The sequence below is a fragment of the Oncorhynchus nerka genome, linkage group LG14 (genome assembly GCF_034236695.1).
Source record: "Oncorhynchus nerka isolate Pitt River linkage group LG14, Oner_Uvic_2.0, whole genome shotgun sequence".
NCBI classification, from domain to species: domain Eukaryota; kingdom Metazoa; phylum Chordata; class Actinopteri; order Salmoniformes; family Salmonidae; genus Oncorhynchus; species Oncorhynchus nerka.
This window is the reverse complement of record NC_088409.1, coordinates 30,291,813-30,316,968: the sequence shown is the minus strand read 5'-3', so window position 1 is coordinate 30,316,968 and position 25,156 is coordinate 30,291,813. Positions and strand designations below refer to the sequence as shown.

The 25,156-nt window shown below is 42.2% G+C and overlaps 2 protein-coding genes and 1 long non-coding RNA gene across 5 annotated transcripts in view; 1 reads left to right on the top strand and 2 right to left on the bottom strand.

Moving 5' to 3' along the window:
- Positions 1-218: 218 nt before the first annotated feature.
- On the bottom strand, positions 219-1,754 carry LOC115140878 (uncharacterized). Its single transcript, XR_003865304.2, has 2 exons — positions 1,432-1,754; positions 219-575 (listed from the first exon to the last, which is right to left on the bottom strand). It is a non-coding gene; the product is annotated as an uncharacterized LOC115140878 (long non-coding RNA).
- LOC115140837 (sialoadhesin-like) overlaps positions 1,474-25,156 on the top strand; it is a 69,253-nt gene continuing 45,570 nt past the window's right edge. Inside the window, exons 1-2 of one of the 2 annotated variants that reach the window (XM_065027949.1) lie at positions 1,474-1,610; positions 1,915-2,051. The gene's annotated coding sequence lies outside the window, so the exon portion shown is untranslated. Of the gene's footprint in view, positions 1,756-1,914; positions 2,052-25,156 lie in introns of both variants that reach the window. The other variant, XM_029679248.2, reaches the window with a different exon arrangement.
- On the bottom strand, positions 11,338-18,213 carry LOC115140842 (sialoadhesin-like). Of its 2 annotated transcripts, XM_029679256.2 has the most exons (10): positions 18,107-18,213; positions 14,275-14,350; positions 13,782-14,144; positions 13,301-13,589; positions 12,829-12,980; positions 12,429-12,698; positions 12,216-12,312; positions 12,025-12,111; positions 11,826-11,901; positions 11,338-11,696 (listed from the first exon to the last, which is right to left on the bottom strand). In XM_029679256.2, exons 2-10 carry the CDS (start codon positions 14,327-14,329, stop codon positions 11,631-11,633), a joined length of 1,455 nt encoding a protein of 484 aa, XP_029535116.1. In that variant the 5' UTR covers positions 14,330-14,350; positions 18,107-18,213; the 3' UTR covers positions 11,338-11,630. The 2 variants fall into 2 exon arrangements, with proteins under 2 accessions (XP_029535116.1, XP_029535117.1); XM_029679257.2 differs by having other exon boundaries at positions 13,782-14,350.

The window sequence follows — 25,156 nt, the reverse complement described above, 5'->3', positions numbered from 1 at the left end:
TGATTTGTATGCCTGTTATCGATATGTTCTTATAGAGAAGGTCAAGAAACCTAAAGTTGACTAAATCAGTGCTGTGAAAGAGATTAAACCCTATGGAAATAAACAGATGTTGAACAAATAAATGAAAGAGGAACCCCAAGTGGAGAAACACTGAAAGTCCCACACTAGTATTCTATCCTCAGATAACCCTCGAGACACAATTTCAACAGACAGCTGGGGAAGGGTGAAACAAGCTATTGTTAAATACTGGTTGTATTTTACATTTAGTAAAAATCCTTCTGAATCAACCAAGCTACAGATAAACAAACGCCTTGTAAAAGCCGTAACATAAACGCCACAGCCCAAATAAGAATGCACCATATTCATTAGCCATAAGAACCATAAAGCTACATCAAGTTAACAAATATAAGCAGTCACCAGTTCTGCTACATAATATTTTACTGAAACCTTTGACAGACTGAGTACCATGGGCTCTGAGCCAGCTGACTTCCACATGCTTCCAGTTGTGTTCACATGTTGCCATAGACTGAATCATCTCCAACCTCACACTCGAATGGGTTGCCATCCTCTTCAGCCTACAGGAAACCAGATCAGAGATATCATCAACAACACCTCTATTGTTTCAAAAAAATATCCTTTGTATTTAGAGCAAACTTTTCTCAGATCTCTACAGCAGCTGTAAATGTCTGCAGTAAAACCACAGTACATACAGTTATATTATTATTATTTAATTTGTTTATTTATTCTGATTGATTAGGAGGTGCTGCAGCACCCATCAGCACCACTACTTCCTGTGGCTATGTCTGTGATCTTAAGCCCTTTTGCCACAACTTTGGAAGTATGCTTGGCGTCATTGTCCATTTGGAAGACCCATTTACGACTAAGCTTTAGCTTCCTGACTGATGTCTTGAGATGTTGCTTCAATATATCCACATCATTTTCCTCCCTCATAATGCCATCTATTTTGTGAATTTCACCAGTCCCCCCTGTAGCAAAGCACCTCAACAACATGACGCTGCCACCCCTGTGCTTCACGATTGGGATGGTGTTCTTCGGCTTGCAAGCCTCCCCCTTTTTCCTCAAAACATAACGATGGTCATTATGGCCAGACAGTTCTATTTTTGTTTCATCAGACCATAGGACATTTCTCCAAAAAGTATGATCTTTGTCCCCATATGCAGTTTCAATGTGGATCAACCACATTCAATCTATTTAGATTTCATATTGGAAGTTTGCCAAATCCAGGCTGTGGACAAAGTTGTTTCCTTTTTAAAGAAATGTAATTCTAGTAGAAAAAAAGGAAGGTAATAATATATTTAGGTTGATTCTAGTTTCGATTTTGTCATATGCACAGAAGTATTCTGTTTTCACAGAAGTGAAAGTGTAAATCTACCAAACAGTGTTGTTAATACACAGATGTTGTCCACTTACATTTGCCACTGAGAGTTTTCAACCTTTTCACTGTCTTCCCTCCCCTGTATGCTGCTGTGCAGACCAGAGAGTGGTTGTGATCAGTGCTGCTGGGGGTAAAGGTCAGGGATGACGTCACTTCCTACTGGCTGTCGGTCAGTTGCTGTGATTGGATGCTGGGTGTTCCGGAGTTGCTCCAGGTGAGGAGAGGGGGATCAGATGGACAGGAGTGAGACACAGAGCAGGAGGCAGACAGCTCTTCCCCCTCCTCACTGACAGAGAGGAGGGGTCTGGAGAGCCTAAAATCAGCAAAGAGAAGAGAACAGTTATTGCAGTTCTTTTGAGGTGTGCCTCCACTACTTTTTGGTTCTGTCCTTTCAGTAATATAATTTAAATCAACAAGAAGCTATAGCTTTTGTTATTTATAATGTTTTTATATAACTATGCAAGTCAGTTAAGAACACATTTTTATTTACAATGACGGTCTACTCCGTCCAAACCCAGACGACGCTGTGCCAATTGTGCGCCAATCACGGCCGGATGTGATACAGCCTGGATTTGAACCCGGGACTTGCACTGAGATGCAGTGCCTTAGACCACTGCGCCACTGGGAGCCCAATAAGAATCTTATTATCATTAGGGTAAGTAATAGGATACTATTATACAACATTTGAAATTCTCCCTGTCAATTTTTCCCCTGGGAACTTACTGCTCACTGCAATGGAGACAGTGTCATGTATGTAGGAATACTTGTTATGGTCTTCTATTTCAACAATGAAATGAAAGGGTCTTTTGTCACTGCGATGGAGGGGGTTGATACTGAGAGAGCAGTTCTTCTGCCGGAGGTCTCCCACCAGCTCTGTACGACCCTTGTAGTCTGTGATGACGTTGGAGCTGTCTGGGTGGTATATAACCTCATAGGTGTCTTTGAACCAAATGACAGTGAATTCAGCGGGCTTCTTCTCTGGTTTTGGGTAGTTGAATTAGCAGAGAATCACAATGCATGAGCCCTGTAGGCTGGAGACTAAGCCCGGCACCTCAGCAGTCCATGACGAGGCATCAACTCCCATCACTCAAATAGCAGTGGGAAACAAAATGTTTAAGGATAGATAGACATTGAACTGACCACACTGGTTAGTTTTAACACTGGATGTGTACTGGAGGCAAAGTCAGGTGCTGGAGAGCAGAGTGTAGTGAACAGGCGCCCTTTTTATTCCGGTCAAACGAAAGCACAAAAGTACATAAATGTGCCCAAACACAGAACAATAGCCAAAACGTATGGCGAGTAACAATACCCACATAACATAAATACAATTTCACACAAAGACATGGAGGGGAACAGAGGACTAAATACATGCAGTGCGATTTTTTTATTTTATTTTTTTTATTTCACCTTTATTTAACCAGGTAGGCTAGTTGAGAACAAGTTCTCATTTGCAACTGCGACCTGGCTAAGATAAAGCATAGCAGTGTGAACAGACAACACAGAGTTACACATGGAATAAACAATTAACAAGTCAATCACACAGTAGAAAAAAAATGGGCAGTCTATATACAATGTGTGCAAAAGGCATGAGGAGGTAGGCGAATAATACAATTTTGCAGATTAACACTGGGGTGATAAATGATCAGATGGTCATGTACAGGTAGAGATATTGGTGTGCAAAAGAGCAGAAAAGTAAATAAATAAATAAAAAAACAGTATAAAAACAGTATGGGAATGAGGTAGGTGAAAATGGGTGGGCTATTTACCAATAGACTATGTACAGCTGCAGCGATCGGTTAGCTGCTCGGATAGCTGATGTTTGAAGTTGGTGAGGGAGATAAAAGTCTCCAACTTCAGCGATTTTGCAGTTCGTTCCAGTCACAGGCAGCAGAGTACTGGAACGAAAGGCGGCCAAATGAGGTGTTGGCTTTAGGGATGATCAGTGAGATACACCTGCTGGAGCGTGTGCTACGGATGGGTGTTGCCATCGTGACCAGTGAACTGAGATAAGGCGGAGCTTTACCTAGCATGGACTTGTAGATGACCTGGAGCCAGTGGGTCTGGCGACGAATATGTAGCGAGGGCCAGCCGACTAGAGCATACAAGTCGCAGTGGTGGGTGGTATAAGGTGCTTTGGTGACAAAACGGATGGCACTATGATAGACTGCATCCAGTTTGCTGAGTAGAGTGTTGGAAGCCATTTTGTAGATGACATCGCCGAAATCGAGGATCGGTAGGATAGTCAGTTTTACTAGGGTAAGCTTGGCGGCGTGAGTGAAGGAGGCTTTGTTGCGGAATAGAAAGCCGACTCTTGATTTGATTTTCGATTGGAGATGTTTGATGTGAGTCTGGAAGGAGAGTTTGCAGTCTAGCCAGACACCTAGGTACTTATAGATGTCCACATATTCAAGGTCGGAACCATCCAGGGTGGTGATGCTAGTCGGGCATGCGGGTGCAGGCAGCGATCGGTTGAAAAGCATGCATTTGGTTTTACTCGCGTTTAAGAGCAGTTGGAGGCCACGGAAGGAGTGCTGTATGGCATTGAAGCTCGTTTGGAGGTTAGATAGCACAGTGTCCAATGACGGGCCGAAAGTATATAGAATGGTGTCGTCTGCGTAGAGGTGGATCAGGGAATCGCCCGCAGCAAGAGCAACATCATTGATATATACAGAGAAAAGAGTCGGCCCGAGAATTGAACCCTGTGGCACCCCCATAGAGACTGCCAGAGGACCGGACAGCATGCCCTCCGATTTGACACACTGAACTCTGTCTGCAAAGTAATTGGTGAACCAGGCAAGGCAGTCATCCGAGAAACCGAGGCTATTGAGTCTGCCGATAAGAATATGGTGATTGACAGAGTCGAAAGCCTTGGCGAGGTCGATGAAGACGGCTGCACAGTACTGTCTTTTATCGATGGCGGTAATGATATCGTTTAGTACCTTGAGCGTGGCTGAGGTGCACCCGTGACCGGCTCGGAAACCAGATTGCACAGCGGAGAAGGTACGGTGGGATTCGAGATGGTCAGTGACCTGTTTGTTGACTTGGCTTTCGAAGACCTTAGATAGGCAGGGCAGGATGGATATAGGTCTATAGCAGTTTGGGTCCAGGGTGTCTCCCCCTTTGAAGAGGGGGATGACTGCGGCAGCTTTCCAATCCTTGGGGATCTCAGACGATATGAAAGAGGTTGAACAGGCTGGTAATAGGGGTTGCGACAATGGCGGCAGATAGTTTCAGAAATAGAGGGTCCAGATTGTCAAGCCCAGCTGATTTGTACGGGTCTAGGTTTTGCAGCTCTTTCAGAACATCTGCTATCTGGATTTGGGTAAAGGAGAACCTGGAGAGGCTTGGGCGAGGAGCTGCGGGGCGGAGCTGTTGGCCGAGGTTGGAGTAGCCAGGCGGAAGGCATGGCCAGCCGTTGAGAAGTGCTTATTGAAGCTTTCGATAATCGTGGATTTATCGGTGGAGACCGTGTTACCTAGCCTCAGTGCAGTGGGCAGCTGGGAGGAGGTGCTCTTATTCTCCATGGACTTCACAGTGTCCCAGAACTTTTGGAGTTGGAGCTACAGGATGCAAACTTCTGCCTGAAGAAGCTGGCCTTAGCTTTCCTGACTGACTGCGTGTATTGGTTCCTGACTTCCCTGAACAGTTGCATATCACGGGGGCTGTTCGATGCTATTGCAGTCCGCCACAGGATGTTTTTGTGCTGGTCGAGGGCAGTCAGGTCTGGAGTGAACCAAGGGCTGTATCTGTTCTTGGTTCTGCATTTTTTGAACGGAGCATGCTTATCTAAAATGGTGAGGAAGTTACTTTTAAAGAATGACCAGGCATCCTCAACTGACGGGATGAGGTCAATGTCCTTCCAGGATACCCGGGCCAGGTCGATTAGAAAGGCCTGCTCACAGAAGTGTTTTAGGGAGCGTTTGACAGTGATGAGGGGTGGTCGTTTGACTGCGGCTCCGTGGCGGATACAGGCAATGAGGCAGTGATCGCTGAGATCCTGGTTGAAGACAGCGGAGGTGTATTTGGAGGGCCAGTTGGTCAGGATGACGTCTATGAGGGTGCCCTTGTTTACAGAGTTAGGGTTGTACCTGGTGGGTTCCTTTAGGAAATGAAAACCAGGTGTGGAACAAGACAAATGGAAATATGAAAAATGGAGCGGCGATGGCTAGCAAGCCGGTGACATCGATCACCGAACGAACAAGGAGAGGAGCCAACTTCGGCGGAAGTCGTGACAAACAAATTAAAATGATTTACTATATACAGTATACAGTGGGGCAAAAAAGTATTTAGTCAGCCACCAATTACTTATTTTCCACCATAATTTGCAAATAAATTCATTAAAAATCCTACAATGTGATTTTCTGGATTTTTTTTCTCATTTTGACTGTCATAGTTGAAGTGTACATATGATAAAAAATTACAGGCCTCTCTCATCTTTTTAAGTGGGAGAACTTGCACAATTGGTGGCTGACTAAATACTTTTTTTGCCCCACTGTATATACTGTACCATACATCCAAGCCAAAAGCAGTGAGTAAGAAAATGCCATGGTAATTTTTCAATCCCCATCACTTCCGCTGAGTGCTGGACCTGCAGGACAGGAAAAAGTTCATCTCCATAGAATATGTAACATTACAAATGAGACTTTCAATGTCTGAAATCCAATTACTTACTTACTTTGCTCTTTCTTCTTCAGAGACTAAGGGAATTAACATATAAAGGAAATATTACCATCCTGCTCACACTACCCATTTCACAACTAAAGTAATTTCTTTATTTTGGGATTTCCTGTATTTTGTCTCTGACTGAAGTTAGCCCTTCTCTTGAGGGTGAACAACCTAAAGTGTAGTGTCTTTGACAATAAATGTTCACATTTTCAAACTTAAAGGTTTTCAGAGGCTGAAGGTGAAATCACTTGAAACTACATTTATATTTTTGTCATTTAGCAGATTCTCATATCCAGAGCAACTTACAGTAGTGAGTGCATACATTTTCATACTTTTTCATACTGAGATTATAAGAATCTTATAAGACTGTGGCTGTACCTTTCTCCTTTGTTAACTTTAGTCAGGGCTATTACTCACACTCAGTACCGCTAAAGCCACATGATTAAATCAAACTTTTTGTCATATGCATTGCAATTCACAATTTCCTTCAAACAATGTATTTGTGATCAAGTCTTTCACATCCTGTAGTATATCATGATCTGTGTTATGAATCCCTTTTGGCCCGACAGTCTAGGGGGGATGGTAATGAGACCCGTAACATAACTCATGCAAATTATTATTGTGACAAAGTAAAAGTGTGCACGAAATAACCACGACAACAGAAATCTACCGTCAAACTCTAGGTTTATTTATAAACACACGGTAATGGGGGGAGCAGGAAAAGGGGCTGAGCTGGACCCAAGGAAAGAAACAATAAGTATTCAAAAACACCCCTAAGCTAGACTAGCCTACTTTAACAACAGCTAACTAACTAACCAAAAATACAGTGGGTGGTCCGCCCAGTTCTAACTAGTGTATTTAACAAAGTTCACCTACGGGTAGTGTATGCCCATGGGCGACTTGTCTTGGTTTCCCCTTTTCCCACCAGCAACAAACAAACACCATAACCAAAAACAATACTCACAGGTGATGACAAAGTGCTATGGAGGTGCTTTAAACAAAAGAGAGGTTAAGACACAAAGCGAGAGTGACACACAGAGACCTACAGACATGGCATTTACAGAGAGATTGAGCTCGAGATTGAGCTCGAGATTGAGCTAGAGATTGCTCCAGAGCAAACAAATGATGGGGTTTTTAAACCATGGGGAAGGAACTGTGATAGGGTAGGAAATAGGAGGAGGTGTGTCTTCTGATTGATGATTGATTGTTGACTGATTGGGGAGTGATGATTTTCACCTGTGAGGGGAGAAGGAGAGAAAAGAAACACACACACACAGGATAACTGTATCCGTAACACTCCCACCCTTAAAAGAGCAACCCTAGGGGCTGCGACTACAGTATGTCAATGAATACTCACAACAAAGCAACAACCTTGCAAAACATACAGAAATCATTTTCACACACGAGACAAAGCATCTGCCAACACATTATCAGAACCCTTTTTGTGGCGCTGGTTCTGGTTGTACATTCGGTGGAGAAAAACTAAGGGGTTATGGTCAGTATATACAATCACGGGTAGGGCACTGGAACCAATATATACTTCAAAGTATTGCAGAGCCAACAACAAAGCAAGAGCTTCTTGTTCTATTGTCGCATAGTTTGTTTGACATTTATTAAATTTACGTGAAAAATAACAAACGGGATGATCCACTCCACTCTTGTCCTGCTGCAGTAGAACAGCACCAGCACCTCTGGCACTAGCATCTACCTCAAGTTTGAACGGTTGTTCAAAATCTGGAGCAGCAAGTACAGGTGTACTACATAAGAGTGCTTTCGCTGATTCAAAAGCTCTCTTACAATCAGGGGACCACACAAAAAGTCAGGCTGTTTAATCCACAGCACATTTATAAACTGGATTCTTAACATAGCTCATTATAACTATTATACTACTGTACATTGTGTTTTAGTCAGGCTGTTTATACCACAGCACATTTATAAACTGGATTCTTAACATAGCTCATTATAACTATTATACTACTGTACATTGTGTTTTAGTCAGGCTGTTTATACCACAGCACATTTATAAACTGGATTCTTAACATAGCTCATTATAACTATTATACTACTGTACATTGTGTTTTAGTCAGGCTGTTTATACCACAGCACATTTATAAACTGGATTCTTAACATAGCTCATTATAACTATTATACTACTATACATTGTGTTTTAGTCAGGCTGTTTAATCCACAGCACATTCATATACTGGATTCTTAACATAGCTCATTATAACTATTATACTACTGTACATTGTGTTTTAATCAGGCTGTTTATACCACAGCTCATTATAACTATTATACTACTGTACATTGTGTTTTAGTCAGGCTGTTTATACCACAGCTCATTATAACTATTATACTACTGTACATTGTGTTTTAGTCAGGCTGTTTATACCACAGCTCATTATAACTATTATACTACTGTACATTGTGTTTTAGTCAGGCTGTTTATACCACAGCTCATTATAACTATTATACTACTATACATTGTGTTTTAGTCAGGCTGTTTATACCACAAAACATTTATAAACTGGATTCTTAACATAGCTCATTATAACTATTATACTACTGTACATTGTGTTTTAGTCAGGCTGTTTATACCACAGCACATTTATAAACTGGATTCTTAACATAGCTCATTATAACTATTATACTACTGTACATTGTGTTTTAATCAGGCTGTTTATACCACAGCTCATTATAACTATTATACTACTGTACATTGTGTTTTAGTCAGGCTGTTTATACCACAGCACATTTATAAACTGGATTCTTAACATAGCTCATTATAACTATTATACTACTGTACATTGTGTTTTAGTCAGGCTGTTTAATCCACAGCACATTTATAAACTGGATTCTTAACATAGCTCATTATAACTATTATACTACTATACATTGTGTTTTAGTCAGGCTGTTTAATCCACAGCACATTTATATACTGGATTCTTAACATAGCTCATTATAACTATTATACTACTGTACATTGTGTTTTAATCAGGCTGTTTATACCACAGCTCATTATAACTATTATACTACTGTACATTGTGTTTTAGTCAGGCTGTTTATACCACAGCTCAATATAATATTACTACTACTGTACATTGTGTTTTAGTCAGGCTGTTTATACCACAGCTCATTATAACTATTATACTACTATACATTGTGTTTTAGTCAGGCTGTTTATACCACAGCACATTTATAAACTGGATTCTTAACATAGCTCATTATAACTATTATACTACTGTACATTGTGTTTTAGTCAGGCTGTTTATACCACAGCACATTTATAAACTGGATTCTTAACATAGCTCATTATAACTATTATACTACTGTACATTGTGTTTTAATCAGGCTGTTTATACCACAGCACATTTATATACTGGATTCTTAACATAGCTCATTATAACTATTATACTACTGTACATTGTGTTTTAATCAGGCTGTTTATACCACAGCACATTTATAAACTGGATTCTTAACATAGCTCATTATAACTATTATACTACTGTACATTGTGTTTTAGTCAGGCTGTTTATACCACAGCTCAATATAATATTACTACTACTGTACATTGTGTTTTAGTCAGGCTGTTTATACCACAGCTCATTATAACTATTATACTACTATACATTGTGTTTTAGTCAGGCTGTTTATACCATTTATAAACTGGATTCTATTACTACTACTGTACATTGTGTTTTAGTCAGGCTGTTTATAAACTGGATTCTTAACAGCTCATTATAACTATTATACTACTATACATTGTGTTTTAGTCAGGCTGTTTATACCACAGCACATTTATAAACTGGATTCTTAACATAGCTCATTATAACTATTATACTACTGTACATTGTGTTTTAGTCAGGCTGTTTATACCACAGCACATTTATAAACTGGATTCTTAACATAGCTCATTATAACTATTATACTACTGTACATTGTGTTTTAGTCAGGCTGTTTATACCACAGCACATTTATAAACTGGATTCTTAACATAGCTCATTATAACTATTATACTACTGTACATTGTGTTTTAATCAGGCTGTTTATACCACAGCACATTTATATACTGGATTCTTAACATAGCTCATTATAACTATTATACTACTGTACATTGTGTTTTAATCAGGCTGTTTATACCACAGCACATTTATAAACTGGATTCTTAACATAGCTCATTATAACTATTATACTACTGTACATTGTGTTTTAGTCAGGCTGTTTATACCACAGCTCAATATAATATTACTACTACTGTACATTGTGTTTTAGTCAGGCTGTTTATACCACAGCACATTTATATACTGGATTCTTAACATAGCTCACTCTAATATATCTACTGCTGTACAAATCATTCTTAGTCTATCTTGCACTTTTGATTACTGTGTTAATTGGATTCTGACTATTCTTGATTATTCTTGATTTTTAATTTTTTATGATTTGTGTACTTGTTTGACATTTTATTGTGTTGTTAAGGACTAGGTAACATAAGCATTTCACTGTAGACCGCTATTAAATTTGCGAAACTGTGTATGTGACCAATAAACTTTGACCAGACTCACTGAAGCCCTCTACTGCACTGCCATAGACACAGAGGGACATGGGTGCTCCAGAGAATGGACAATTCCCAGCAGATTATAAGGACCAAGCCTTTACAACTTCTATTACCCAGCTTCTCCTTTAGCCAGGTAGAGTCAATTAACAAGCACTTCCTACAACTGGATACACACATTGTTTGTCACTAGTTTTGGTTGTCATGACAAGTTAACAAGGGCATTTCCTGAAGATTAGAATAATCTCGTAGCATCTCTATTTTTCTCACCCTCTCAATGATGTAGGTAGGAGAACACACCATGCCCACAATTCAAAACACTGAATCCATTTATACATGTTTATGCCTTTCATATCATATGAAGGATTTGTTTAAAAAAAAAGTTTTGTGAAACAAACTATTTTTTATTTATTCAGATGTGATAATGTATACAGAGCTACAATGAAAACCTAATAAAAATGCATAATTGTCTGTATTTTGATTTGTATGCCTGTTACTGGTATGTTCTTATAGAGAGGGTCAAGAAACCTAAAGCTACAGTATTTTGACAAAATCAGTATTGTGAAATAGTTCAAACCATATGGAAATAAACAGACTTTGAAAATCTCCATAAATGAAAGAGGAACCCCAAGCAGAGAAACTGAAAGTCCCACACTAGTATTCTATCCTCAGATAACCCTCGAGACACAATTTCAACAGACTGCTGGAGAAGGGTGAAACAAGCTATTGTTAAATACTGGTTATTTTATTGTGCATATTTAACATTAAGTAAAAACTCACCCAAGCCACAGATAATAAACAAACGCCTTGTAAAAGCCATAACACCTAGCCACAGCCCAAATAAGAAAGTACTATATTCTTATGCCATAAGAACCATAAAGCTACATCAAGCAAACAAATATAAGCAGTCACCTGTTATGCTACATTGGGTTAAATTTTTATATTTCACTGGAACCTTTGACAGACTGAGTACCATTGGCTCTGAACCAGCTGACTTCCACATGCTTCCTGTTGTGTTCACATGTTACCATAGACTGCATCATCTTCACCATCACACTCGAATGGGTCGCCATCCTCTTCAGCCTACAGGAAACCAGATCAGAGATATCATCAACAACACCTCTATTGTTGAAAAAAAAAACTCTTATTTAGAGCAACATTTTATCAGATCTCTACAGCAGTAAATGTCTGCAGTAGAACCCCAGTACATACCTCCATGTTGCCATATAGGTGATTGTTGGTGTAGTAGTTTGTGAGGATTTCACTGCTGGTGTCTTTCTGCTCTTTCCTGTGGATAGAGTTAGAGTTCATTGATAAGACACTACAAGAGTGAATGTAGGCTAATGGGCTTTAGCAACTCATCAGGATGTATACATTATGATCACAGACTGAACAGCCTGTATAAAAATACCTTGATGTTGAGGGATCTGAGGAAGCACACTTGGCTGCATCCATGTCCTGTATACTGGCTACTGGCAGGTCACTATGACTCCTCCCACTGATGAGAAAAATAATGCCAATTTATACAAACATAACAAAACAACTAAAAACAAATACAAATCTGCGTAGCTCCCTCCAGAAAGAAATACAAGAGTAACTTACCCCTTCTTGTTCAATCGGCAACCTGACATGGGAACTGGTATTACTACCACCACTAATGCAGCAATACCAATTGAAACGTACAGCATCGACATCTTATCTGTCCAAAAACAAATAAATATGATTTATTAATGTACAAATAATATCCTTTATAAATCCTTTAATATAGTATGTAATACTTTATTTATGATACACTTCCCCAACTGGTTCCCTTACCATTTGTGGACACAGTGAAGGACAAGGTGGCATTGCCCTGGGTGTTGCTGGCATGGCAGTGGATGGTCTCTGAGAAGCCTAGTGCCCTCTGTAGGGTCACCATGGTAACTGATCCATGCCTTTCACGTCTGGTACTGGGCAGGGTGGGCAGGGGTTCGGCTGGAAGAGACCACTCCACGGTGCCGGGGGGCTCCAAATTCACAATGCACAGACAGGTTACCATGGAGATGTCTGAAGTGGAGGCAGAGCCCACTTTGATCTCAGGGGGATCTGGGATGAGAATGATGAACAGTTTGGTTTTAACTGAACATGTAGTGCTACATCCTGAAGATAACTTTCTTCATTATATCTACACAGACATGACATGTTCCTTATTAACAGAATGACTGCATCTACTTACACTCTACGTTGAGCTTCAGTGGGCTGGATTGGCCTTGTCCCTCTGTGTTGATGGCAGTGCAGTAGAGGGCTTCAGTGAGTCTGGTCACATTCTCCAGTGTGAGTGTGGGTTCAGTGGTGGGCAGAGGTCCTCTGCTGTTGTGCCAACGGTAGCTGTGGGCAGCAGGGTTACTGTCACTGGAGCATCTCAGCTCTACAGAGTCTCCCTCCTTCACACTGGACACTCCCTTAACCTTCACATCCACTGGGGCATCTATGAATAACATCATTAGTTAGAATGATATTACTATGTAATGAACATCTTAGGACAGATTCAGTGGATCAATTACATGCTTTCAATTTATTTAGATTTTTCATATAAGTTTTGTTTCTAGTTTCACTTTTGTCATATGCACAGATCTATTCAGTTTTCACAGAAGTGAAAGTGTAATTTACTAAACAATGTTGTTAACACACAGGTGTGGTCCACTTACATTTGACATTGAGAGTTTTCAACGTTTTCGTTGTCTTCCCCCCCCCTGTATGCTGCTGTGCAGACCAGAGACTGGTTGTGATCAGTGCTGCTGGGGGTAAAGGTCAGGGATGACGTCACTTCCCACTGTCCGTTGGTCAGCTGCTGTGATTGGACACTGGGTATTCCGGAGTGGCTCCAGGTGAGGAGAGGGGAATCAGATGGACAGGAGTGAGACACAGAGCAGGAGGCAGACAGCCCCCCCTCCTTCACCTCCTCCCTCACTGACAGAGAGGGGGCGTCTGGAGAGCCTGAAATCAGCAAAGACAAGAGAACAGTTATTGCCGTTCTTTTGAGGTATGCATCCACCAGTTCTTGGTTCTGTCCTTTCAGCACTATAATTTAAATCAACAAGAAGCTACAGCTATCATTAGGGTAAGTAATGGGATACTATAATACAACAATTGAAATTCTCCTTGTCGAATCTTCCCTTGGGAACTTACAGCTCACTGCAATGGAGACTGTGTTATCTTTGTATAAATACTTGTCATGGTCTTTGATTTCAATCCTGAAAGTAAAGGGTCCTTTGTCACTGCAATGGAGAGGGTCGATTCTGAGAGAGCAGTTCTTCTGCCGGAGGTCTCCCACCAGCTCTGTACGACCCTTGTAGTCTTGAATGATTTTGGAGCTGTCTGGGTGGTATATAATCTCATTTTTGTCTTTGAACCAGATGCCAGTGAATTCAGAGGGCTTCTTCTCTGGTTTCGAGTAGTTGAATGAGCAAGGAATCACAATGGGTGAGCCCTGTAGGCCAGAGACTGAGCTGGGCACTTCAGCAGTCCATGACGAGGCATCAACTCCCATCCCTCAAATAGCAGTGGGAAACATTTTAGTAAGAGATGTTGGACAGTTAGACATGCAACTGACCACACTGGTTAGTTTGAACACATTTTTTAAAAATCAAATGATTTACTATATACAGTATGCAAGCCATACCTCCAAGCCAAAAGCTGTGAGTAAGAAAATGCCACAGTAATTGTTCAATACCCATCCCCTCCTTTCAGTGCTGGACCTGCAGGAAAAAGGGAGAAGTTACTCTACATATAATATTTAATGTTACATGTGAGACTTTCAATGTCCAATTTCTTGCTTACTATTATCTATCTTGCTGTAGTCTGATAACCAACCTTCTTCAGAGACTAAAGGCATTGACATGGGGCGGCAGGGTGGCCTAGTGGTTAGAGAGTTGGACTAGGAACCGGAAGGTTGCAAGTTCAAACCCCCGAGCTGACAAGGTACTAATCTGCCGTTCTACCCCTGAACAGGCAGTTAACCCACTGTTCCTAGGCCGTCATTGAAAATAAGAATTTGTTCTTAACTGACTTGCCTGGTTAAATAAAGGTCAAATTAAAAATTTAAAAAATAAAGGAAATATTACCATCCTGCTCACACTGTCCATTTCACATCTAATGTGATTTCTTTATTTTTGGGCTTCACCTATTTTGTCTCTGACTGAAGTTATCTCTTCCCTTGAGGGTTAAACACCTAAAATTAAATGTCTTTGACAAGATTCTTTCACATTGCCAAACTCAAAGGTTTTCAGAAGCTAAAGGTGAAATCTCTTGAAATTAGCATAAAATCTTATGACTGTTTCTATACCTTTCCCCATGTTAACTTTAGTCAGGACTATTACACTCAGTACCACTAAAACCACATGATTAAATCAAGCTTTTTTGTCATATGAATTACAATTCACATTTTTTTTCAATCAATGTTCTTGTGATCAAATCTTTCACATCCTGTGGTGTATCATGATCTGTGCCGTAATTCGACTACATATTTCACTAATCTGTCGCTTGGCATTGATAAAGGTCATTAGCCACTCGCAATTCTAATTACAATAACCATGGCTGTAGCTACATACACGTAAGAGGACACAGAGGTCCTGATCTCTGTAATTGTTTCAGTCGGGTCTCAACTTACTGTTGAAAGTTAGAATAGTAGAATACGAAAGGTGCATTTTTTAAAATGGGTTGTTCATCAGCAGTTTTCTTCTTGTTATATGTCACTCACTGACAGTCACTCAATTAGCCCATGTCAGTATTTTTCAAAAGATTGGTTAATTAGTCTAGCCAGCTATCTAAACTTGTTGTAATAATGGCTGAATTACCGACCGGGTACGCAGGGGCTATGCCCTCCAGGGAGCCCACATTGATTTTGTTAGTTACTCTCACCCAGATATCATAGGTAATGGCATTATGTGTAGAATTGCAGGAAATTAGCTGTACAACTGCATCACAACTGTCACACCCTGACCTTAGAGAGACTTTTTATTTCTCTATTTGGTTAGGTCAGGGTGAGATTTGGGTGGGCATTCTAGTTTGTCTATTTCTTTGTTGGCCGGGTATGGTTCCCAATCAGAGGCAGCTGTCTATCGTTGTCTCTGATTGGGGATCATACTTAGGCAGCCCTTTTTCCCACCTTCAGTTGTGGGGTCTTGTTTGTGTGTGGTTGCTTTCTGCACTGCATATAGCTTTACATTCGTTTGGCTTTTTTTTTTTTTTTTCTGGTGTCATTTAAAATGAAAGTATAATGTACGCCTACCATGCTGCACCTTGGTCTCCTTCTAACAAAGGACGTAACAGAAGATCCCACCACCAAAGGACCAAGCAGCGTGGCTAGGAGGAGCAGGGATCCTGGGCCAGGGAGAAAAGTGAGTGGAGGACATCATGGACATGGGAGGAGGTTATGGCAGGGGACAATACCCTGCCATGGAAGCAGGCGGAGGCAGCGAAGGAGGACCAACGGCGACTCCGAAGTTCACGACCATGAGGGAAGCCCGAGAGGCAGCCCCAAAATGTTTTATTGGGGAGACACACAGGTTGGTCAGCGAAGCCAAGGGGTGAGTTTGAGAGCGAAGATGAGTAATTGGGATAGACTGAGCAAGGAGTATTGTGAGATGGTTGAGGGGAGTGATGAGGTAGAGTGGATGGTTTGGTGTCTGGAGCAAGACAATCGCCGTGAGGAACGTGGGACCAGTCAGGCACCATGTTTTGCGAAGGTACGCAATGTGTCTCCAGTGCGCATCCACAGCCCGGGGCGTTCTGTGCCAGCTCCTAGCACTTGCCATGCGAAACTGTGCATCCAGCCGGGACGGGTTGTACCGGCTCAGAGCTCCTGGTCTCCAGTACGCCTCCTCGGTTCAGGATATCCTGCGCCGGCTCTATACACTGTGTCGCCAGTGCGCCTTCACAGCCCAGTGAGTCCTGTGCCAGATCTCCGCACTTGCCGGGTTAAAGTGAGCATCCAGCCAGGACGCGTTGTGCCAGCTCTACGCTCCAGACCTCCAGTGCGCCTCCATGGCCCAGTATATCCTGCGCCGGCCATACGTACTGTGTCTCCAGTGAACCTCCACAGTCCAGTACGTCCTGTGCATCCTCCCCGCACTCGCATTGAGGTGCGTGTCATCAGCCCGGTGCTACCTGTACCGGTCCCACACATCAGGCCTCCAGTGCGCCTCCACAGTCAGCTTCCGGCAACAGTTCCACAGTCCAGAGCTTCCGGCGACAGTTCCACAGTCCGGAACCTCCAACGACAGTCCACAGTCCAGAACCTCCTGAGTCGGTCCGCGGTCCGGAACCTCCTGAGATGGTCCGCAGTTCAGAGCCTCCAGCAGTGGTTCTCAGTCCGGAGCCTCCTGCGAGGGTTCCCAATCCGGATCCTCCGGCGACGAACCACGGTCCTGAGCCTCCTGCGAGGGTTCCCAGTCCGGAGCCTCCGGCGATGATCTACGATCCGGAGTCCCCGGCGACGATCTACGGTCCAGTTCCTCCGGCGGCGATTCACGGTCCGGAGCCTCCGGTGACGATTCACGTTCCGGTTCCTCTGGCGATGACCCATGGTCCGGTTCTTCCGGCAACGAGCCACGGTCCGGTTCCTCCGATGACGTGTCCACGAACGGAGTTGGTACTTCGCCCCGCACCGGAGCTGCCCCCAACGGTAGATGCCCACCCAGACCCTCCCCTATTGAGTCAAGTTTTTCAGCCAGAGGGGGGGAGAGTTTTTTTTCTCTATGTTGGTTAGGTCGGGGTGTGATTTAAGGGTGGGTTCTCTAGGTGAATTATATTTCTATTGTGGCCTTGTATGGTTCCCAATCAGAGGCAGCTGTTTATCGTTGTCTCTGATTGGGGATCATATTTAGGTAGCCATTTTACCATTTGTGCTTTATGGGATCTTGTCTATGTATAGTTGCCTGTGAGCATTATATTAGCTTCACGTTTCATTTGTTCGTTTTGTTGTTTTGTTGTTTAAAGTTTTCTATTCCAAAATAAAGGATGGAAACATACCACGCTGCATCTTGGTCCGCTCCTTATAACGATCATGACACATCCCGAATTTGTTACTTATCCTATTGCTATTTTGCACCACAGTATCTGTACTTGCACATCCTCATCTGCACATCTATCACTCCAGTGTTAATGCTAAATTGTAATTATTTCACCTCTATGGCCTATTTATTGCCTTACCTCCCTACTCTTCTACATTTGCACACACTGTACATATATTTTTCTATTGTGTTATTGACTGTTGGTTTATTTATGTGTAACTCGTGTTTTTGTCGCACTGCTTTGCTTTATCTTGGCCAGGTCGTAGTTGTAAATGAGAACTTGTTCTCAACTGGCCTACCTGGTTAAATAAAGGTGAAATAACAATAAATCAAATCAAAATTAGTCATGCCCAATTCTAAATACAGTAACAGTTCCGAGCAACAACAAAACACTGCATACTGTATATCCTAAACTAACACAATTATTAAAATTGTCTTTACCTTATAACAATGTCCGGTCTTCAAGTAGATGTGTGTATGGTGAGAAAGTGTTGTTTGTCATGTATAGCTTTTCGAATCAAGTTGAGCAGTGACTCAATCAGGAAGTAACAAGAGGTCTAATTGTAGAACCTCATACATAGATAACGGTTATCGCGCCTGAATGCATCGACTAAACATGCCCATTAAGATGATAAAGTATCACATGTTACAGTGAAGAACTTAAAGATTAGAAGCAAAGAACATGCTGAACACAAATGCTGAAGCAGTTTTATTGTATTCCTGAGTGTACCTGACCCTTCGATGCTATCACCATCAAAACCCCTGTGGGTGTCCTATTTGAATCTTTCAGTGTCTATTTGTTGCATGTATTAGCCTACACAGAATCTGTCTTCATTGTTCTATGTATTCTTGAGGAGTGAGAGAGTACATTCTATGGAAAGAACAGTAGAGAATCAGACCAAAGGCCTTGTGTAGGCCTACTATTTTCACACCAATGATATATTCATATTCTGTACTGTAGTCATATGGTCAAGAGGAAAGCCTGACGTCCATGTGCAGAGTGGAGTGGTTTGGGAAATTCCAACTCAAACAAATGAGGCGAAACAAAATTGACAGTGTTTAAAATATAATTTTTATACTGCAAAATTAACATATTTAAAGAGAGTAAAGACAAGTGTATAGTAAGTCCTGACTTAAAGACATTGCAGTCAGGTGTGGGTAAAATCACTGGGGAAGAATATGTGGCTGTCCATGGTTCTGATTTCTGTGTTTGTGCATTTGTGCGTGTGAGCGTGTTCATGCAAGTAGAAAAACATGTTGACTGACCCTCCTTGTAGAGCAACGCCAAACCATCCTCCTCTCTTTCATGTTTATGAAACGATCTACCACTCTGTTATACAGTAGATGCTTTTCTTTTTGTCCTAGGCTACCTGGCAAAAATACTTGCTCACTAGCTTATCTTCCATTCATGGGACACGTTACCTAGTTAAGATTAGCCTTCCACATCTAGATACATATTGAACTTCCATCCTCTCATAACAATGTATGTACACTGCTCAAAAAAATAAAGGGAACACTAAAATAACACATCCTAGATCTGAATGAATGAAATATTCTTATTAAATACTTTTTTCTTTACATAGTTGAATGTGCTGACAACAAAATCACACAAAAATTATCAATGGAAATCAAATTTATCAACCCATGGAGGTCTGGATTTGGAGTCACATTCAAAATTAAAGTGGAAAACCACACTACAGGCTTATCCAACTTTGATGTAATGTCCTTAAAACAAGTCAAAATGAGGCTCAGTAGAGTGTGTGGCCTCCACGTGCCTGTATGACCTCCCTACAACGCCTGGGCATGCTCCTGATGAGGTGGCGTATGGTCTCCTGAGGGATCTCCTCCCAGACCTGGACTAAAGCATCCGCCAACTCCTGGACAGTCTGTGGTGCAACGTGGCGTTGGTGGATGGAGCGAGACATGATGTCCCAGATGTGCTCAGTTGGATTCAAGTCTGGGGAACGGGCGGGCCAGTCCATAGCATCAATGCCTTTCCAAGGTCTAGCATTGTCTTGCATTAGGAGGAACCCAGGGCCAACCACACCAGCATATGGTCTCACAAGGGGTCTGAGAATCTCATCTCGGTGCCTAATGAGCACATGGATGGCTGTGCGGGCCCCCAAAGATATGCCACCCCACACCATGACTGACCCACCGCCAAACCGGTCATGCTGGAGGATGTTGCAGGCAGCAGAACGTTCTCCACGGCGTCTCCAGACTCTGTCACGTCTGTCACATGTGCTCAGTGTGAACCTGCTTTCATCTGTGAAGAGCACAGGGTGCCAGTGGCGAATTTGCCAATCTTGGTGTTCTCTGGCAAATGCCAAACATCCTACACGGTGTTGGGCTGTAAGCACAACCCCCACCTGTGGACGTCGGGCCCTCATACCACCCTCATGGAGTCTGTTTCTGACCATTTGAGCAGACACATGCACATTTGTGGTCTGCTCGAGGTCATTTTGCAGGGCTCTGGCAGTGCTCCTCCTGCTCCTCCTTGCACAAAGACAGAGGTAGCGGTCCTGCTGCTTGGTTGTTGCCCTCCTACGGCCTCCTCCACGTCTCCTGATGTACTGGCCTGTCTCCTAGTAGCGCCTCCATGCTCTGGATACGCTGACAGACACAGCAAACCTTCTTGCCACAGCTCGCATTGATGTGCCATCCTGGATGAGCTGCTCTACCTGAGCCACTTGTGTGGGTTGTAGACTCCGTCTCATGCTACCACTAAAGTGAAAGCACCGCCAGCATTCAAAAGTGACCAAAATATCAGCCATGAAGCATAGGAACTGAGAAGTGGTCTGTGGTCACCACCTGCAGAACCATTCCTTTATTGGGGGTGTCTTGCTAATTGCCTATAATTTCCACCTGTTGTCTATTCCATTTGCACAACAGCATGTGACATTTATTGTCAATCAGTGTTGCTTCCTAAGTGGACAGTTTGATTTCACAGAAGTGTGATTGACTTGGAGTTACATTGTGTTGTTTAAGTGTTCCCTTTATTTATTTTTTGAGCAGTGTATTAATGGTTGGATCAGAATTGCCATAGAGATCCTATTAAAATCTACCTCTCAGCATATCATCCATAATTTGTCCTCTTTGAATTAACCTATTTTTCTCCCCCTGTTTGCTTTGGGGTCTGTGTTATTGAAGAGTAACATCAACTGCTAACATTTCTATTAATCAAATGGGGCGATTGTAGACTACATACAGTTTGGATGCTATAATTATTTTGGAATAGACCAACATGCAGAGGTAGCTTACTTTTTGAAGTGATTTGTTTGAAAATATCATGACTGGTTATGTTCATGCCACATTGAAAGGTAATACATTTTTACTGTTTGAATTAGGTCACGTAGAGTAGGCTAAACTGAAAAGCCTAACCTCTATCAAATAAAAAGATGGCGGAGCCGCAAAAGTACTTGTGCAAGAGTGTTTATTTACAGAGTGAATCCGGAAGAAAAACAGTACTACCATCCAAAGTATGTCAAAACAATGCTACCCCATCCACAGCTCAATCCAAAATGGCTCTCCCTTGAACTGAAAGAGAGGCTCCTTTTGTAGGGGAAGCCCCTCCCATCAGAACATAAGCAGCACTAATTAATTAAACAATGACCTATTCAAAGCCTACATTTTCCATTCAGCTAAACATACTAAAGTATATACATTGCAACACGTTTTTCACGACACAATATTTATTTGTTTTATTTATTTTTTATTTAACCTTTATTTAACCAGGTAGGCAAGTTGAGAACAAGCTCTCATTTACAATTGCGACCTGGCCAAGATAAAGCAAAGCAGTTCGGCACATACAACAACACAGTTACACATGGAGTAAAACAAACATACAGTCAATAATGCAGTAGTAGAAAAATAAGTCTATATACAATGTGAGCAAATGAGGTGAGATAAGTGAGGTAAAGGCAAAAAAAGGTCATGGTGGCGAAGCAAATACAATATAGCAAGTAAAACACTGGAATGGTAGACTTGCAGTGGAATAAGGAGCTAAATAAATAAATAAATACAGTAGGGGGAGAGGTAGTTGTTTGGGCTAAATTATAGATGGGCTATGTACAGGTGCATTCATTTGTGAGCTGCTCTGACAGCTGGTGCTGAAAGCTAGTGAGGGAGATAAGTGTTTCCAATTTCAGAGATTTTTGTAATTCGTTCCAGTCATTGGCAGCAGAGAACTGGAAGGAGAGGCGGCCAAAGGAAGAGTTGGTTTTGGGGGTGACCAGAGAGATATACCTGCTGAAGCGTGTCCTACAGGTGGGTGCTGCTATGGTGACCAGCGAGCTGAGATAAGGGGGGACTTTACCTAGCAGTGTCTTGTATATGACCTGGAGCCAGTGGATTTGACGACCAGTTTGAAGCGAGGGCCAGCCAACGAGAGCGTACAAGTCGCAGGGGTGTGTAGTATATGGGGCTTTGATGACAAAACGGATGGCACTGTGATAGACTACATCCAATTTATTGAGTAGGATATTGGAGGCTAGTTTGTAAATGACATCGCTTAAGTTGAGGATTGGTAAGATAGGAAGCCAATTCTAGATTTAATTTTGGATTGGAGATGTTTGATGTGAGTCTGGAAGGAGAGTTTACAGTCTAACCAGACACCTAGGTATTTGTAGTTGTCCACATATTCTAGGTCAGAACCGTCCAGAGTTGTAATGTTGGACGGGCGGGCAGGTGCAGGCAGCGATGGGTTGAAGAGCATGCATTTAGTTTTACTTGTATTTAAGAGCAATTGGAGGCCAAGGAAGGAGAGTTGTATGGCATTGAAGCTCGTCTGGAGGGTTGTTAACACAGTGTCCCAAGAAGGGCCAAGAAGTATACAGAATGGTGTCGTCTGCGTAGAGGTGGATCAGAGACTCACCAGCAGCAAGAGCAACATCATTGATGTATGCAGAGAGGAGAGTTGGTCCAAGAATTGAACCCTGAGGCACCCCCATAGAGACTGCCAGAGGCCCGGACAACAGGCCCTCTGATTTGACATACTGAACTCTATCAGAGAAGTAGTTGGTGAACCAGGCAAGGCAATCATTTGAGAAACCAAGGCTATCGAGTCTGCCGATGAGGATGTGGTTATTAATGGAGTCGAAAGCCTTGGTCAGATCAATGAATACGGCTGCACATTATTGTTTCTTATCGATGGCGGTTAAGATATCATTTAGGACCTTGAGTGTGGCACCCATGACCAGCTCTGAAACCAGATTGCATAGCGGAGAAGGTATGGTGAGATTCGAAATGGTCGGTAATCTGTTTGTTGACTCAAAGACCTTAGAAAGGCAGGGTAGGATAGATATAGGACTGTAGCAGTTTGGGTCAAGAGTGTCCCCCCCTTTGAGAGGGGGATGACCGCAGCTGCTTTCCACTCTTTGGGAAAGAGAGGTTGAACAGGCTAGTAATAGGGGTTGCAACAATTTCAGCAGATCATTTTAGAAAGAAAGGGTCCAGATTGTCTTGCCCGGCTGATTTGTGGGGGTCCAGATTTTGCAGCTCTTTCAGAACATCAGCTGACTGGATTTGGGAGAAGGAGAAATGGGGAATTTTTGGGTGAGTTGCTGTGGGGGGTGCAGTGCTGTTGACCGGGGTAGGGGTAGCCAGGTGGAAAGCATGACCAGCCGTAGAGAAATGCTTATTGAAATTCTCAATGATAGTGGATTTATCGGTGGTGACAGTGTTTCCTATCCTCAGTGCAGTGGACAGCTGGGAGGAGGTATTCTTATTCTCCATGGAATTTAGTGTCCCAGAACTTTTTTGAGTTTGTGTTGCAGGAAGCAAATTTCTGCTTGAAAAAGCTAGCCTTGGCTTTTCTAACTGCCGGTGTATATTGGTTTCTAGCTTCCCTGAAAAGTGGCATATACCAATATACCAATATAACATTTACAAAATCACATTACTGCTGACATGGTGTCTTTCAATATGCCCATTAACGAGCCATTCGGGACAGGCACTACAAAGTCAGCCCGATTGCCTTAGCTCGGGTCCTTATCCCAGCAGAGAGGAGAGAGAGGAAACTAACCAAACAAACAACGCGTTCATCCATACCATTGATAAGTATAGTAAATGTTGCTTAAATTCAACATGAACACTTGTCTGTATATTCCTTATACCTGTTACTGACGGGAGGTAAGTGTGAAATGTATGTACTAAGATAGGGACATTAACTTGTGTGTCGACCCACATTGTTAACGTAGCTAATAACGGAGCAGGGAGGCACAATGAATGTGTGTGTTAGTGTACCAAATGCTGCCCGCGGCCAGTGACGGACTTCTCCGTCACATATATGTCTTTTTGTTAATTTAAATAAATTATGCACGGGCAAGAGAGTGCACTCAATAGAGACCCCCCTGAATGTCATGGTGTAATTCACTACAGTTCATACAGTACCTCCATGTTGCCATATAGCTGATCGGTGGTGTAGTAGTTTGTGAGGATTGTACTGCTGGTGTCTTTCTGCTCTTTCCTGTGGATAGAGTTAGGACAACTCTCAGATGCATTCTCTAAATTTGATAAGACACGACAAGATTTAATTTAGGCTAATGGACTTTAGCAACTCAGATGGATGTATACATTATGATCACAGATAGAACAGACTGTAGAAAAATACCTTAATGGTCAGGGATCTGAGGAAGCACAGTTGGCTGTATCCATGTACTGCATACTGGTTACTGGCTGGTCACTATGACTCCTCCCACTGATGAAAATAATGTGAAGTTATCAAAACAGAACAAAACAGCAAGTAACAAACACAAAACAACTCCACACATTTATTTTTAAGCAAGTCGGTTAGGACATCTACTTTGTGCATGACAAGTAATTTTTCCAACAATTGTTTACAGACAGATTATAACCCACTGCATCACAATTCCTGTGGGTCAGAAGTTTACATACACTAAGTTGACTGTGCCTTTAAACAAAATTCTGATAGGCTAAATGACATCATTTGAGTCAATTGGAGGTTTACCTGTGGATGTATTTCAAGGCTTACCTTCAAACTCAGTGCCTCTTTGCTTGACATCATGGGACAATCAAAAGACATCAGCCAAGAACTCCACAAAATTGTAGACCTCCACACGTCTGGTTCATCCTTGTGAGCAATTTCTAAATGCCTGAAGGTACCACGTTCATCTGTACAAACAATAGTACGCAGGTATAAACAACATGGGACCACGCAGCCATCATACCCTTCAGGAATGAGACGCGTTCTGTGTCCTAGAGATTAACGTACTTTGGTGCGAAAAGTGCAAATCAATCCCAGAACAACAGCCAAGGACCTCGTGAAGATGCTGGAGGAAACAGGTACAAAAGTATCTATATCCACAGTTAAAGAAGTCCTATAATCAACAGAACCTGAAAGGCTGCTCAGGAAGGAAGTAGCCAAAACCAGCATAAAAAAGCCAGACTACGGTTTGCAACTGCACATGGGGACAAAGATCGTACTTTTTGGAGAAATGTCCTCTGGTCTGATGAAACAAAAATAGAACTGTT

What these genes read in the sequence shown, in the direction of transcription:
- LOC115140842 (XM_029679256.2), bottom strand. Translation starts at nt 14,329, where the DNA reads ATGGGTATTGAACAATTACTGTGGCATTTTCTTACTCACAGCTTTTGG. An exon ending in GAAAACTCTCAATGTCAAAT is followed by an intron (nt 12,981 to 13,300) that starts GTAAGTGGACCA and finishes TGCTGCCCACAG; the next exon opens with CTACCGTTGGCACAACAGCA. An exon ending in ACTGAAGCTCAACGTAGAGT is followed by an intron (nt 12,699 to 12,828) that starts GTAAGTAGATGC and finishes TTCTCATCCCAG; the next exon opens with ATCCCCCTGAGATCAAAGTG.